Consider the following 13,870-nt stretch of genomic DNA (forward strand, 5'->3'; position numbering starts at 1 on the left):
AAACAAATTATTTAGCAATTCTGATATCACTACTAATTATCTAAATTCCTTCACTATTTAGCCACAGATGGCTAAAAGAAACTGTTACGGCCAAGATCTACTGCTTGAAGTGTATACACGTTTATTTGTAATCATAACAATTTGCCTTTTTAACTGTCGTAGATATAAAATGTATGTACAGTCTTTATGGACAAAGACAAAAGTCTACTTCTAGGATCCTGGAACTAATTATATTCTAAATATTCAACGCTTGATGAAAGCCCTACCACCGCCACCACCACCAACAGACACACACACAAACACACAAAAAGTGCTCCTCCCTCCCTTCAAATCAGATGTTAAGTATGAAAAACTTGGGAAAAGTATGAACACTAAAGTTATACCTTATCTAAAGGACACATCCTACATTTAAAACTCCAACCCATAGAGGTAAAGGCAGAAAGAAACACAAAAAGGGCTCCAAAGTGTTGCCCAAGTTTATTTAATTTAATAACTTACTGGGAAAAAATAGACAATCAGGCTAAACCTACTTTACAGGGAATTCTAACCCTTATTTAAATCTTCACGTTCTAAGAAGTACCACCACCATAGAAGATTTAAAAAGAAAGATGAGGAGGATATTCCATGAAACAGATCCAATAAAATCAGCAATAATTAAGTACTAAATGCAAGAGGAAATAATTAAAAAAAAAAAAAAAAAAAAAAACAGCCAAGCCTCCACTGCTAGGGAGGAGCAAAGATTGGGTGCCAATGGAGGAGGGGTAGAAAACCTACTGCCGGCATTCCTAGTCCTACATTGAAACAGGAAAAACAAACCAACCACTGAGGAAAGGCAGGAAACCAATTCATACCTAGGGTCCTACACTGATGCAAAGCATAAGTCTAGGGGAGAGGCAGGAAACAGCCCTGTGCCCAAGATTCCCCACCCGCAACAAAACAAGACAAACTTCAGTTGCGAGCCTGCGGAGGGACAGAAAAGCCACCTGTACCCTGAAGTAATAGATACAAATTGTTGGCCTCTGGGAACGAAATAGGAATACTAAGAAAGCACCATCCTGATCCTCAGGCACACAGGTCCTCCTATGACTAAGGTTGGAAAAGGAGAAGCAAGAAAACCCTTCTTCCCACCATAAGACTTATTCTAAGTAAAAAGCAAGGGCAATCTACTATATGGGACCAACACCAAGAGAGAAGCCCTCTGTGGCTCAGGCTTACAGATCCTGTTGAAAACTAGAGGGTAGAACAAGAAAACCTAGAAAACTCCTTCCAGCACTCCAGGCCTCACACTAAAAGCAAGGTGGCAATAAATTATGACTAAATGAATTTGAAGCCTGTGGTACATTGATAGGAACTGGAGCAACAAAAAACCAAAACCAAGATCAAAATACAGAATATTCAACTCTTGACACTAACGGCCTAGCAGAAAAAGGCATGTAAATATTTCTGTGCATAAATATTATTTATCTCAGTCTCTACTATTCTGTCATACAGAATGTCCAATATTCAAATAATAACTAAAACAAACAGGAAAACAACAAATGTACCATGAGGACACAAAACAGTCAACAGAATCAAACCCAAAGATAAAAGAAGGAATTAAGAAAATACTATGATTAATAAGTTAAAGGATCTAACGGAAAAGGTGGATAATATGCATGAATAGGTAGGGAATTAAAGAAGTGAAAATCATTTTTAAAAAGTGAATGAAAATACTAGATATAAAAATTGCAATATTAAGAAGAATTCCTTTGATGGCCTTATCAGTAGAATGGGCAAAATAGAAGAGTAAGTGAATTTGAAGATAGGACAAGAGAAATTATTCTAACTTTTAAAACAAACTTTTTAAAAAAAATTAAAAAGCACAAAATAGAGCACACAAGAGGTGTAAGTAAAAAGATAATCAAAAGGTATAACATTGTAAGATTTAAGAGACTAATACCTTTTTTAAAAAAGTTAGTCTAAAACAGTATTATTACTAAGTTTTATAACTCACATTTTGTTTTCTACATAATTTAAGAAACTAACACATTAAAAAAAATAATTTAATAATCTTGGACACACAATATATAAAGAGGTAATTCTGTGGCGTTGACAAGTAAAAGGGGTGAGGACAGAACTGTTTAAAAGCAGAGTTTTTGTATGTTACTGAAGTTAAGCTTATATAAATTCAGAGTGCTACAACTTAGGATAATAAATGTAATCATCATAATGACAAAAGAATAGCTCAATAATATACACAATAGAGGATAAGCAAAGAATTTCAATGTGGCACTAAAAAATAAACAAAGAAAACAGTTATGTAGGAAATAAGGGAGAAAAAGCTATAAGGCACATGTAAAACAAATAAAAAATGATGGAAGACCATCCTTATCAGTAATAACTTTAAATGTAGCTTAATTAAACCCTCCAATCAAAAGATAGAGATTGGTAGAATACATAAAAAATAAATAAAACCATGATCCGACTATATGTTATCTACAAGAAACTAACTTTGGATTCAAAATCACAAATAGGTTAAAAGTAAAAGAATGAAAAAGACTATTCCATGCAAATAGTAACAAAAACAGAACAGAGGCAAAATAGGCTTTCAACTTAAAGTGTTCATAAGACAAAAGAATATATTAGTTAAAATATTTACTTACCTATAACAGACCATCAAAGCATATGAACCAAAGGGAGAGTTTTATAATAATAGTTAGAGGCTTCAATACTCCCCTCTCAATAATGGATAGAAAAACTAGACAAAAGATAAATAAAACAGAGGACTTGAACAATAGAATAAACCAACTAGAGTGAAAAAACATATATGGAACACTATACTCAACTACAAGAAAATACACTACACATTCCTCTAAAGTGCACATGGAACATTTTCCAGGACAGGCCATATTTTAGGCCATAATTTAAGTGTTAATAAATTTTAAAAAAATTGATATCATACAAAGTATCTTCCCCAATCATAACAGGATGAGGTTAGGAATCAATAATGGAAGAAAAACTAGAAAATTCACAAATTTGTAGAAATTATACAATACACTATTAAATAACCAATATTTAAAAAAAATCACAAGTAAAATTAGAAAATAGTTGGAAATGAATAAAAACAAGAACAAGGCATACCAAAACTTATGGGACACAGAAAAGGAGTACTAACAGGAAAATTTATAGCTATGAGTGCTAACATTAAAAAACAAGAAAAATCTGACCAAGCACAGTGTCTCACACCTGTAATCCCAGCACTTTGGGAGGCCAAGGTGGGCAGATCACTTGAGGTCAGGAGTTCGAGACCAGCCTGGCCAACATGGTGAAACCCCATCTCTACTAAAACTACAAAAAATTAGCCAGGAATGGTGGTGCACGCTTGTAATTCCAGCTACTCAGGAGGCCGAGGCAGGAGAATCCCTTGAATATGGGAGACGGAGGTTGCAGTTAGCTGAATCATGCCACTGCACTCTGGCTTGGACAACAGAGCGAGACTTTGTCTCAAAAAAAAACTAAACAAAACAAGAAAAGGCTTAAATAAACAATCTAACAGTACACTTAAGGAACTAGAAAGAGAAGAACAAACTAAACCTAAAACTAGCAGAAAAAAGAAAATAATAAAGATTAAAGCAGAAATAAACAAAACAGAGAATAGAAAAAGAGAAAAATAAATAAATTGAGGTGATTCTGTCAAAAAGATCAACAAAATTACCAGATCTTTAGCTAAACAGACTAACAAAAAATGAGAGAAGACTTAAATTAGTAAAATCAGAAATGCTAAATAGATTAACAAAAAAGGAGAGAAGACTTAAATTAGTAAAATCAGAAATGAAAGTGGAGCCATTATTACCAATTCTAAAGAAATTAAAAGGATTATAGGATTATATGAGAGAACTATGAGTAAATTGGGTAACCTAGATGAAACATGTAAAGAAGAACTATCACCAATCCTTCTCAAATGTTTCCAAAAAAGTGAAGAGGAAGAAACACTCCCTAACTCATTCTATACTCTGTGTGATGGTTAATACTGAATGTCAACTTGATTGGATTGAAGGGTGCAAAGTATTGTTCCTGGGTGTGTCTATGAGGGTGTTGCCAAAGGAGAGTAACATGAGTCAATGAGCTGGGAGAGGCAGACCCATCCTCAATCTGGGTGGGCACCATCTAATCAGCTGCCAGTGTGGCTAGAATAAAGCAAGCAAAAGAAGGTGGAAAGAGCAGACTTGCTGAGTCTTCCACACTTCATCCTTCTCCCATGCTGGATGCTTCCTGTCCTCAAACATTGGACTCCAAGTTCTTTGGCTTGTGGACTCTTGGACTTATACCAGTCGTTGTCCAGGGGCGCTTAAGCCCTCGGCCACAGACTGAAGGCTGCTCTGTTGGCTTCCCTACTTTTGAGATTTTAGGACTTGGACTGGCTTCCTTCCTTGCTCCTTAGCTTGCAGATGGTGTATTATGGGGCTTCACCTTGTGATCATGTGAGTCAATACTCCTTAATAAACTCCCCTTCATATATACATCTATCCTATTAGTTCTATCCCTCTAGCGAACCCTGACTATACATTCTGATATAAAAGCCAGACAGAGACTACAAGAAAACTAAAAGCCAGTATCTCAGATGAAGAGATACAATCAACAACATACCAAGAAGATTTTACATCATGAGTACGTGAAATTTATCCCTGGGATGCAAGGTTGGTTTAACAAATGCAAATCAATGTTATACAACTCATTAATAGAATGAAAAATAAAAACGACATGATCATCTCAATATATATGCAGGGAAAGCATTTGACAAAGTTCAAAATCTTTTCATAACAACTGTCAACAAAATAAATTTAGAATAAAATGTCCTGAACAAAATTGAGGTCATTTATGAAAGGCCTATGCCTAACGTTATAATCAACAGAGGAAAGGTTTTCAGTTTTTGCCTGACCCCAAGACAAGGATGTCCACTTTCATCAATTACATTCAACATAGAATTGGAAGTATTATAAAGAGCAATTAGACAAGAAAAATAAAATACATCCAAATAGGAAATCAAGAAGTAAAATTATGCCTCTCTGCATGACATGATCCTATATGTACAAAATCATAAAGATTAGACCAAAAAGTTAGAACTAGAAAATGAATTCAATAAAGTAGCAAGATAGAAAACAGACATGCAAAAATCAGCTATATTTCTTTATACTAATAGTGATCTATCTGAAAAAAATCAAAACATTACATTAGCCTTTTTCAAAGGTTAATCAAAAGATTAATCAAAAAGATTAAGATACTTAAGAACAAATTTAACAAAGGAGGTCAAAGCTGTACACACAGAAAACTATGAAACACTGAAGACAAGATAAATAAATGGCAACAAATCCCATGCCCATAAGAATAGAGGAATATTGTTAAAATGTCCATACTACCAAAAGCAGTATACAGATTCAACAAAATCCCTATCAAAATTCTCATGACATTTTGAATAGAAATAGAAAAAAATTATAAAGTTCACATGAAACCACAAAATACCCACAAAAAACAAAACAGCCTTGAAAAGTAAGAACAAAGTTGGAGACACCAAATTTGCTGATATCAGATAATATTACAAAGCTATAGCATGGTATTGACACAAAAACAAACATATACACATTGGAACAGAATAGGGAGCCCATAAATAAACCCAAACATCTGCAGTCAACTAATTTTTGATAAGGGCATGAAAACATACAATGGAAAAAGGCTAATGTTTTTAGTCAATGGCACTGAGAGAACTATACACATACAAGTGAATGAAACTGGCCCTTATCATACACCATATCAAAAAACATCAACTCAAAATGGACTAAAGACTTAAAAATAAAACCTGAAACCATAAAATTCTTAAGAGAAAACATAGTGAGAAAGATCCTTGATGTTAACTTTGGCAATGGTTTTCTGGATAAGACACCAAATATGCAACAAAACCGAAAATAAACAAATAGAGCTACATCAAACTAAAAAGCTCTGGACAACAAAGGAAATAAACAATAAAATGAAAAACCAACCTACACATTGCGAAAATATATTTGCAAACCATACATCCAATAAAGGGTTAATACCCAAATTATATAAAGAACTTGAATAGCTCAAAGGCAAACAAAACCAAGTAACTCAATTTAAAAATGGACAAAGGACTTGAATAGTCATTTCCCCAAAGATAACATATGAATGGCCAAAAGGTGTATGAAAAGCTGCTCAACATCACTAATCATCGAGAGAATACAAATCAAAACCAGAGTCTCTTAATAGCAGAACTGATTAAGCAGAAGAGTGAACTTGAATATAAGCTATTTGAAAATACAGTCAAAGAAAACAAAACAAAACAAAGAATAACAAACAATGAAGCATGCCTAAAAGATCTAGAAAACAGCCTCAAAATCGCAAATCTAAGAGTTATGGGGCTTAAATAGGAGACAGAGAGAGAGAGATGAGGGTAGAAAGTTTATTCAAAAGGAGAATAACAGGACAGTTCCCAAATCTAGAGAAATATATCAATATTCAAGTATTCAAGTACAAGAAGGTTACAGAACACCAAGCAGATTAAACTCAAAAAAGAATACCTCAAAGCATTTAACACTCAAACTCCCAAAGGTCAAGGATAAAGAATTCTAAAAGCAGAAAGATAAAATATACAAATAACATAGAATGGAGGTCCAATATGTCTGGCAGTGAACTCTTCAGTGGAAACCTTATAGGCCAGAAGAGACTGGCATGAAGGAAAAAGTTTTTGCCCTAGAATAGTATATCTGGTGAAAATGTTCTGCAAACATGAAGGAGAAATAAATAAAGACTTTCCCAGACAAACAAAAGCTGAGGGTTTTTATCAACACCAGACCTGTCTTACAAGAAATGCTAAAGGGGGTTCTTCAATTAGAAAGAAAAGAACATTAATGAGCAATATGAAATCACCTGAAGGTACAAAACCCACTGGTAATGGTAAGTACAAAGAAAAACACAGAATATTCCAACACTGTAATCATGATAGATAAACTACTCTTAAGTAGGAAAACTAAAAGATAAATCAATTAAACATAATAACTACAACTTTTCAAGACAGTACAATAAGATAAAAATAGAAACAACAAAAAGTTAAAAAGCAAGGGGACAAAGTTAAAGTGTAGAGTTTTTACTAGTTTTGATTTTGCTTATTTGTTTGTTTATGCTATCAACCTTAAGTTGTCATCAGCTTAAAATAATGGGTTATAAGATAGTGTTTGCAAGCCTCAACAAAATACTAGCAAGCTGAATTCAACAACATATTAAAAAGATCATTCACTCATCATGACCACATGTGATTTATCCCAGGAATACAAGGATGATTCAACATATGCAAATCAATCAATATGATACATCATATCAACAGAACGAGGACCAAACCATATGATCACTTCAACTGATGCTGAATAAGCATTTAATAAAATTCAACATTCTTTCATGGTAAAAACCCTCAAAAACCTGGGTATAAAAGGAATTTACCTCAACATAATGAAAGCCATATATAAGAGACCTGCAGCTAGTATACTGAATGGGGGAAAACTGAAAGTCTTTCTTTTAAGATCTGGAACACAGCAAGAATGCCCACTATCACCACTGTTATTCAACACAGAACTGGAAGTCCCAGCTAGAGCAATCAGACAGGAGAAAGAAACAAAGGACGTCCAAAGCAGAAAGGAGTAAGTCAAATTATTTTTGTTTACAGATGATATGATCTTATATTTGGAAAAACCTAAAGACTCCACAAAAAAACTATTAGAACTGATAAACAAATTGAGTAAGGTTGCAGAATACAAAATCAGCACACAAAAATCAGCAGCATTTCTATATGCCAGGAGTGAACAATCAAAAAAAGAAATCAAGAAAGTAATCCCATTTACAATAGATAGAATAAAATACCTAGGAATTAACCAAAGAAGTGAAAGATCTCTACTATGAAAACTATAAAATATTGATGCAAAAAATTGAAGATGACACACACACACAAAAGATATTCCATGTTCATGGATTGGAAGAATCAATAATGTTAAAATGGCCATAGTACCCAAAGCAATCTACAGATTAAATACAATCTCTATCAAAATACCAATGACATTCTTCACAGAAATTTAAAAAAAAATCCTAAAATTTATATGGAATCACAAAAGACCCAGAATAGCCAAAGCTATCTTTACAGAAACTTTAAAGATATAAAACTTCAGAAATTATATTACCTGACTTCAAATACTACAGAGCTATAGTAACTAAAATAGCATGGTACTGGCATAAAAATGGACACAGAGACCAATGGAACAAAACAGAGAATCTCAAAACAAATCCATGCATCTACAGTGAACTCATTTTTGACAAAAGTGCCAAGAACATACATTTGGGAAAAGAAAGTCTCTTCAAAATATGGTACTGGGAAAACTGGATATCCATATGCATAAGAATGAAACTAGACCCCTAACTCTCACCACATACAAAAATCAAATCAGGATTAAACACTTAAATCTAAGACCTCAAACTATTTAACCTACTAAAATTAAACATTGGGGAAACTCTCCAGGATATTGGAGTGGGCAAAGATTTTTTGAGGAACACCCCCACAGGCACAGGCAACCAAAGCAAAAATAGGTAAGTAGGATCACATCAAGTTAAAAAGCTTCTGCACAGCGAGGAAATCAATGAACAAAGAGACAACCTATAGAATGGGAGAAAATATTTTCAAACTACCCATCTGACAAGGCATTATTAACCAGAATATGTAAAGAACTCAAACAACTCAACAGGAAAAAATGTAATAATCCAACTTAAAAATGGGCAAAAGATTTGAATAGACATTTCTCAAAGGAAGATATACAAATGGCAAACAGTCATATGTAAAAATGCTCAACATCACCAGTAATCATCAGAGAAATGCAAATCAAAACTACAATGAGATAGAATCTCATCCTAGTTTAAATGGCTTTTATCCAAAGACAAGCAGTAACAAGTACTGGAGAGGATGTGGAAAACAGAAAATCTTGTACACTGTTGGTGGAAATGTAAATTAGAACAATCAGTATGGAGAACAGTTTTGTGGTTTGTCAAAAAACAAAAATAGAGCTACTATATGATCCAACAATCCCACTGCTGGGTATATACCCAAAAGAAAGGGAATCAGTATTTCAAAATGACATCTGCACTCCCATGTTTGTTGCAGCACTGTTCACTATAGCCAAGATTTAGAAGCAATCTACGTGTCCATCAACAGATGACTGAATAAAGAAAATGTGGTACATATACACAGTGGAGTATTATTCAGCCATAAAAAAGGTATGAGATCCTGTCATTTGCAACAACATACATGGAACTGGAGGTCATTATGTTAAGTGAAATAAGCCAGGCACAGAAATACAAACTTAGCATGTTCCCACTTATTTGTGGAAGCTAAAAATTAAAACATTTGAACTGACAGAGAGTAGAAGGAAGGTCACCAGAGGTTATGAAGGGTAGTGAGGAGGTGGGAAAGGATGTGGGGATGGTTAATGGGTAGAAAAAAAATAGTCAGAAAGAATGAATAGGAACTAGTTTTTGGTTTTGTTTTGTTTGTTTTTGTTTTTGTCTTTGAGACAGTCTCGCTCTGTCGCCCAGGCTAGAGTGCAGTGGCACAATCTTGGCTCAATGCAACCTCTGCCTCCCAGGTTCAAGTGATTCTCCTGCCTCAGCCTCCCAAGCAGCTGGGATTAAAGGTGCATACCACCATACCCAGCTACTATTTTGTATTTTTAGTAGAGTCGGGGTTTCATCATGTTGGCCAGGCTTGCCTCAAACTCCTGACCTCAAGTGATCTGCCCACCTCAGCCTCCCAAAGAGCTGGGATTACAGGCATGAGCCACTGCGCCTGGCCAAGAACTAGTATTTGATAGAACAACAGGGTGACTACAGTCAATCATAATTTAATTGTACATTTGAAAATAACTAAAAGAATATAATTGGATTCTTTGTAACACAAAGAATACATGTTGAGGTAATGGATATACCATCTACCTTAATGTGATTATTACACATTACATGCCTGTATCAAAATATCTCCCGTAGCCCACTGTATATACACCTACTATGAACCCACAAAAATTAATACTTAAAAAACATCTTCTCTATCTTAAATATATATAATTTTTCTTTTCTAATTATATCTTAATAAAGCTAGAAAACACTATGGGCCAATACCCTTTATGAACACTAAAGCAAGAATCCCTGACAAAACACCAACAAATTGAATTCAGTATATTAAAAGATGGGCCGGGCGCAGTGGTTCACACTTGTAATCCCAGCACTTTTGTGGGGCCAAGGTGGGCAGATCACTTGAGGCCAGGAGTTCAAGACCAGCCTGGCCAACATGGTGAAACCCTATCTCTACAAAAAATACAATAATTAGCCAGACATGGTGGTGCATGCCTGCAGCCTCAGCTACTCAGGAGGCTGAGGCATGAGAATCACTTGAACCCAGGGGGCAGAGGTTGCAGTGAGCCAAGACTGCACCACTGCACTCTGGCCTGGGTGACAAAGCGAGACTCTGTCTCAAGAAAAAAAATAATAATAATTCCACATTCTAGGAACAGAAGAAAGCTACCTGAACATAATAAAACCTGTGTATGAAAAATTTTGACAAAATTATTGGAAAATGCAAAATCTAGTAACGGAGGAGTACTATTCTAAACATGTTAACTTCACGGACATTAAAAGTAAAGATTTTGAGGTAAATTTATTTTAAAGATACACAATTCTGGCTCTTTGTAAGAGATAAGAAATAAATGTCTACATCATGTATAACTTTTTACATTATAAAACACAATATTGTCTATCTCCTCAAACTTCAATTTTAGCATTTAAGACAATTGTTTAATAAATCTGTTATCTCAAAGGGGGTTTTAGGTTGTTTTACATCCTGTTAGCTTCATGCTTGTAGGCTGTAGGACTCTAAGAGAATAAAGAACTAAATAAAATTTAGCCTTAAGATATTAAATATCATTTAAATGTAACTTTACCTTGGAGCCTTGATGTTCACATGTAAAATATTATACAACATGTTCCAGATTTTGGTTTTGTTTTTGAAGATGAATGTAGGTTTTATTATTTGTTTCATCTTTCTTGTTTTTGTTCTTGGGGTCTCTGACTTTTTCTATTGCTTTTTAATTGCTTGGCCTCGATTTACCCACTTTTTTTTCATAGTATATCCTTTCCACTATTTTCTTTTGTTAAGCAACAACAGTTTCTGGATCAGCCTTTCATTCAATAGTTCACATTTTAAAATGAGACCAAGAAATGATTTGCTCCATCTAGCAACATCTGTGCCTGCACTCTTCAAGTATACAAATACCCACTTGCTCCCATGAGAGAGACTATAACCATCTCTCCATCCCTCACAAAAGCCAGGATCCCAGGTTCATTTCCAGAATGGATATATATAATATGACTGTTGAACCACAGGGCCAGCCTTACATTATACCTTTCAACAAAATATATTTCATGGCTCATGGCTCATAAATGTAGTTTCACTGTAGACAGTGCACAATGAGTAAATCTACCCTTTTTCATGGCAAGGAGCCCAACTCATATTTTTATTGGCTTACTACTAACTAAATTAAGCCCCAATTTCTTTAAAAAAGAAAAAAGAAAAAAACACTTATGACTGAAAATAAACAGCCATTTCAATATGGCTGCCAAGGACAGACTTAAAAAAGAACTAATGTATTCCAGGCTCAATCTCAAGAGACCTAACAAGTCCATAGAAAAATTAATGTACTAAAAAAAACAACTTAGTATTAAGTACTGTTCATTTTTCACAAAACAGTAAAGTTCTATAAACTGAAAATCTAAGAATGTTAACATCTCAGTTAAGAACAGCAATAAGTCCCACATATCAGCTCCTCAATATAAAGTTCTTTAGGACACATACCCAAGTCTTCCTAGCATCTCAAGCTCAGGAACATGTGGTCCATATGTCTCTATCTGCAGTGGCTGGTATTCATACAGAGCTTCTTCAAGCTTGTGAATAGGTGCCAGTGAAATATGTTGACCCTGTTACAAAAAGGAAGGAAGTTAATACCTCTTATTATTATTTTCATATTGCTACTTATTTATAATCATTTTAAAGATGAATTAAATTCCTCACATTAGAAGTATTAGCCATTAGTTGTGCTGTTCCATGGGTACAATGCATTGCATAACCGAAACCCACATAATAGAATCAATAGTCATTTATACATGATTTAAAAGAGGAAAACCAAATCCATCATTAAATTCAGATGTAGTGTTAAACAGTACAGTTGTTCAATGTCAATGGTAGAAGTCATCAAATACAAGAGACTTCAAAACGTTTATGAAAAATACATATTATTTAAAAACTATGCATGGATTTTAAAAACATTTGCACCAAAACAAACTTGTACTAACTTGTTATAACATGTCTGAACAGCACCTAGTTTGAAGCACAAAGAAGCATAAGACCATTCGAAAAAAGCTCCTATCAGAGCAATGCGAATTCTACTAAATTCAAACAAGAACAAATATCTATGGTGAAGACTGGATAGAAGAATGGCAAAATCATTACAAAAAGTTTATGGGGACAATGCCCCAAAGAAATCAGCAGTTTACAAATGGATAATTCATTTTGAGAAGGAACAAGAAAATGTTGAAGATGAAGCCCTCAGTGGCAGACCATCTGCATCAATTTGTGAGGAAAAAAAAAAACTTGTTCATGCCCTAATTGAAAAGGACTGATGATTAACAGCAGAAACAATAGGCAACACCATAGACATCTCAACTGGTTCAGCTTACACAATCCTGACTGAAAAATTAAAGTTGAGCAAAGTTTCCACTCAATGGGTGCCAAAACTGTTGCGCCCAGATCAGCTGCAGACAAGAGCAGGGCATTCAGTGGAAATTTTAAACAAGTGTGATCAAGATCCTGAAGCCTTTCTTCAAAGAACAGGAGATGAAACATGCCTTTACCAGTACTGAAGACAAAAACAATCAAAGCAATGGCTACTAAGAAGTGGAAGTAGTCCAGTCAAAGCAAAAGTGGACTGGTTACAAGTAAAGGTCATAACAGCAATTCAAAAAACTCACAATTCAAAATACTCATGGCATTTTGCTTATTGAGTTTCTGGAGGGCCAAAATACAATACCATCTGGTTATTATTATGAGAAAGTTAGCTAAAGCTTTAGCAGAAAAATACCTAGGAAAGCTTCACCAGAGTCCTTTCCCCACCACAACAATGCTCCTGCTCATTTCCTCTCATCAAACAAAGGCAATTTTGCAAGAGTTTCCATGGGAAATCATTAGGTGTCCACCTTACAGTCGCGACTTGGCTCCTTCTTACTTCTTCTTGTTTCCTAACCTCAAAAAATTTGTAAAAGGAACCCATTTTTCTTCAGTAATAATAATAAAAAAAAAAATATTTCGCTGACATAGTTAAATTCCTAGGACCCTCAGTTATTTCGGGATGAACTAAATGCCTGGTATCATTGCTTACAAAAGTATCTTGTTCCTGATGGAGCTTATGTTGAGAAATAAAGTTTATATTTTTTATATTTATCTTTTAATTCCATTTTCCACAAACTTTTTAAAGTTCCCTTGTATACAAGCATAGTTTATCCTCACATTTTTCTATTTTTACTAAACAACTTTGACATTTTTGGTAATCAGTGTTTTTTGTTTTTGAAAGCTCAAATTAGGGAAGAAAGCTAACAAAATTATTCTCTGCAAAGCTGTGCCACATAAATGTCTATTCTCTGAAGTCTTTATACGATGTCAAACTAACTTACCAAATGTGTATTTATTTCCACATCACACACACATATACAAATAAAATAAGAAAATTTTATGCTGAAAACTAAA

At 34.3% G+C, this 13,870-nt stretch overlaps 1 protein-coding gene across 2 annotated transcripts in view; it reads right to left on the reverse strand.

Moving 5' to 3' along the window:
* Nucleotides 1-13,870, reverse strand: part of MNAT1 (MNAT1 component of CDK activating kinase) — a 235,133-nt gene that overhangs the window by 74,197 nt on the left and 147,066 nt on the right. For both annotated transcript variants that reach the window (XM_032134753.2, XM_058429795.1), the window contains exon 7: nt 11,927-12,048. In XM_032134753.2, the coding sequence (XP_031990644.1) occupies nt 11,927-12,048 (122 nt within the window). The remainder of the gene's footprint in view (nt 1-11,926; nt 12,049-13,870) is intronic.

The sequence above is a fragment of the Hylobates moloch genome, unplaced genomic scaffold (assembly GCF_009828535.3).
Source record: "Hylobates moloch isolate HMO894 unplaced genomic scaffold, HMol_V3 SCAFFOLD_16, whole genome shotgun sequence".
Classification (NCBI taxonomy): Eukaryota; Metazoa; Chordata; class Mammalia; order Primates; family Hylobatidae; genus Hylobates; species Hylobates moloch.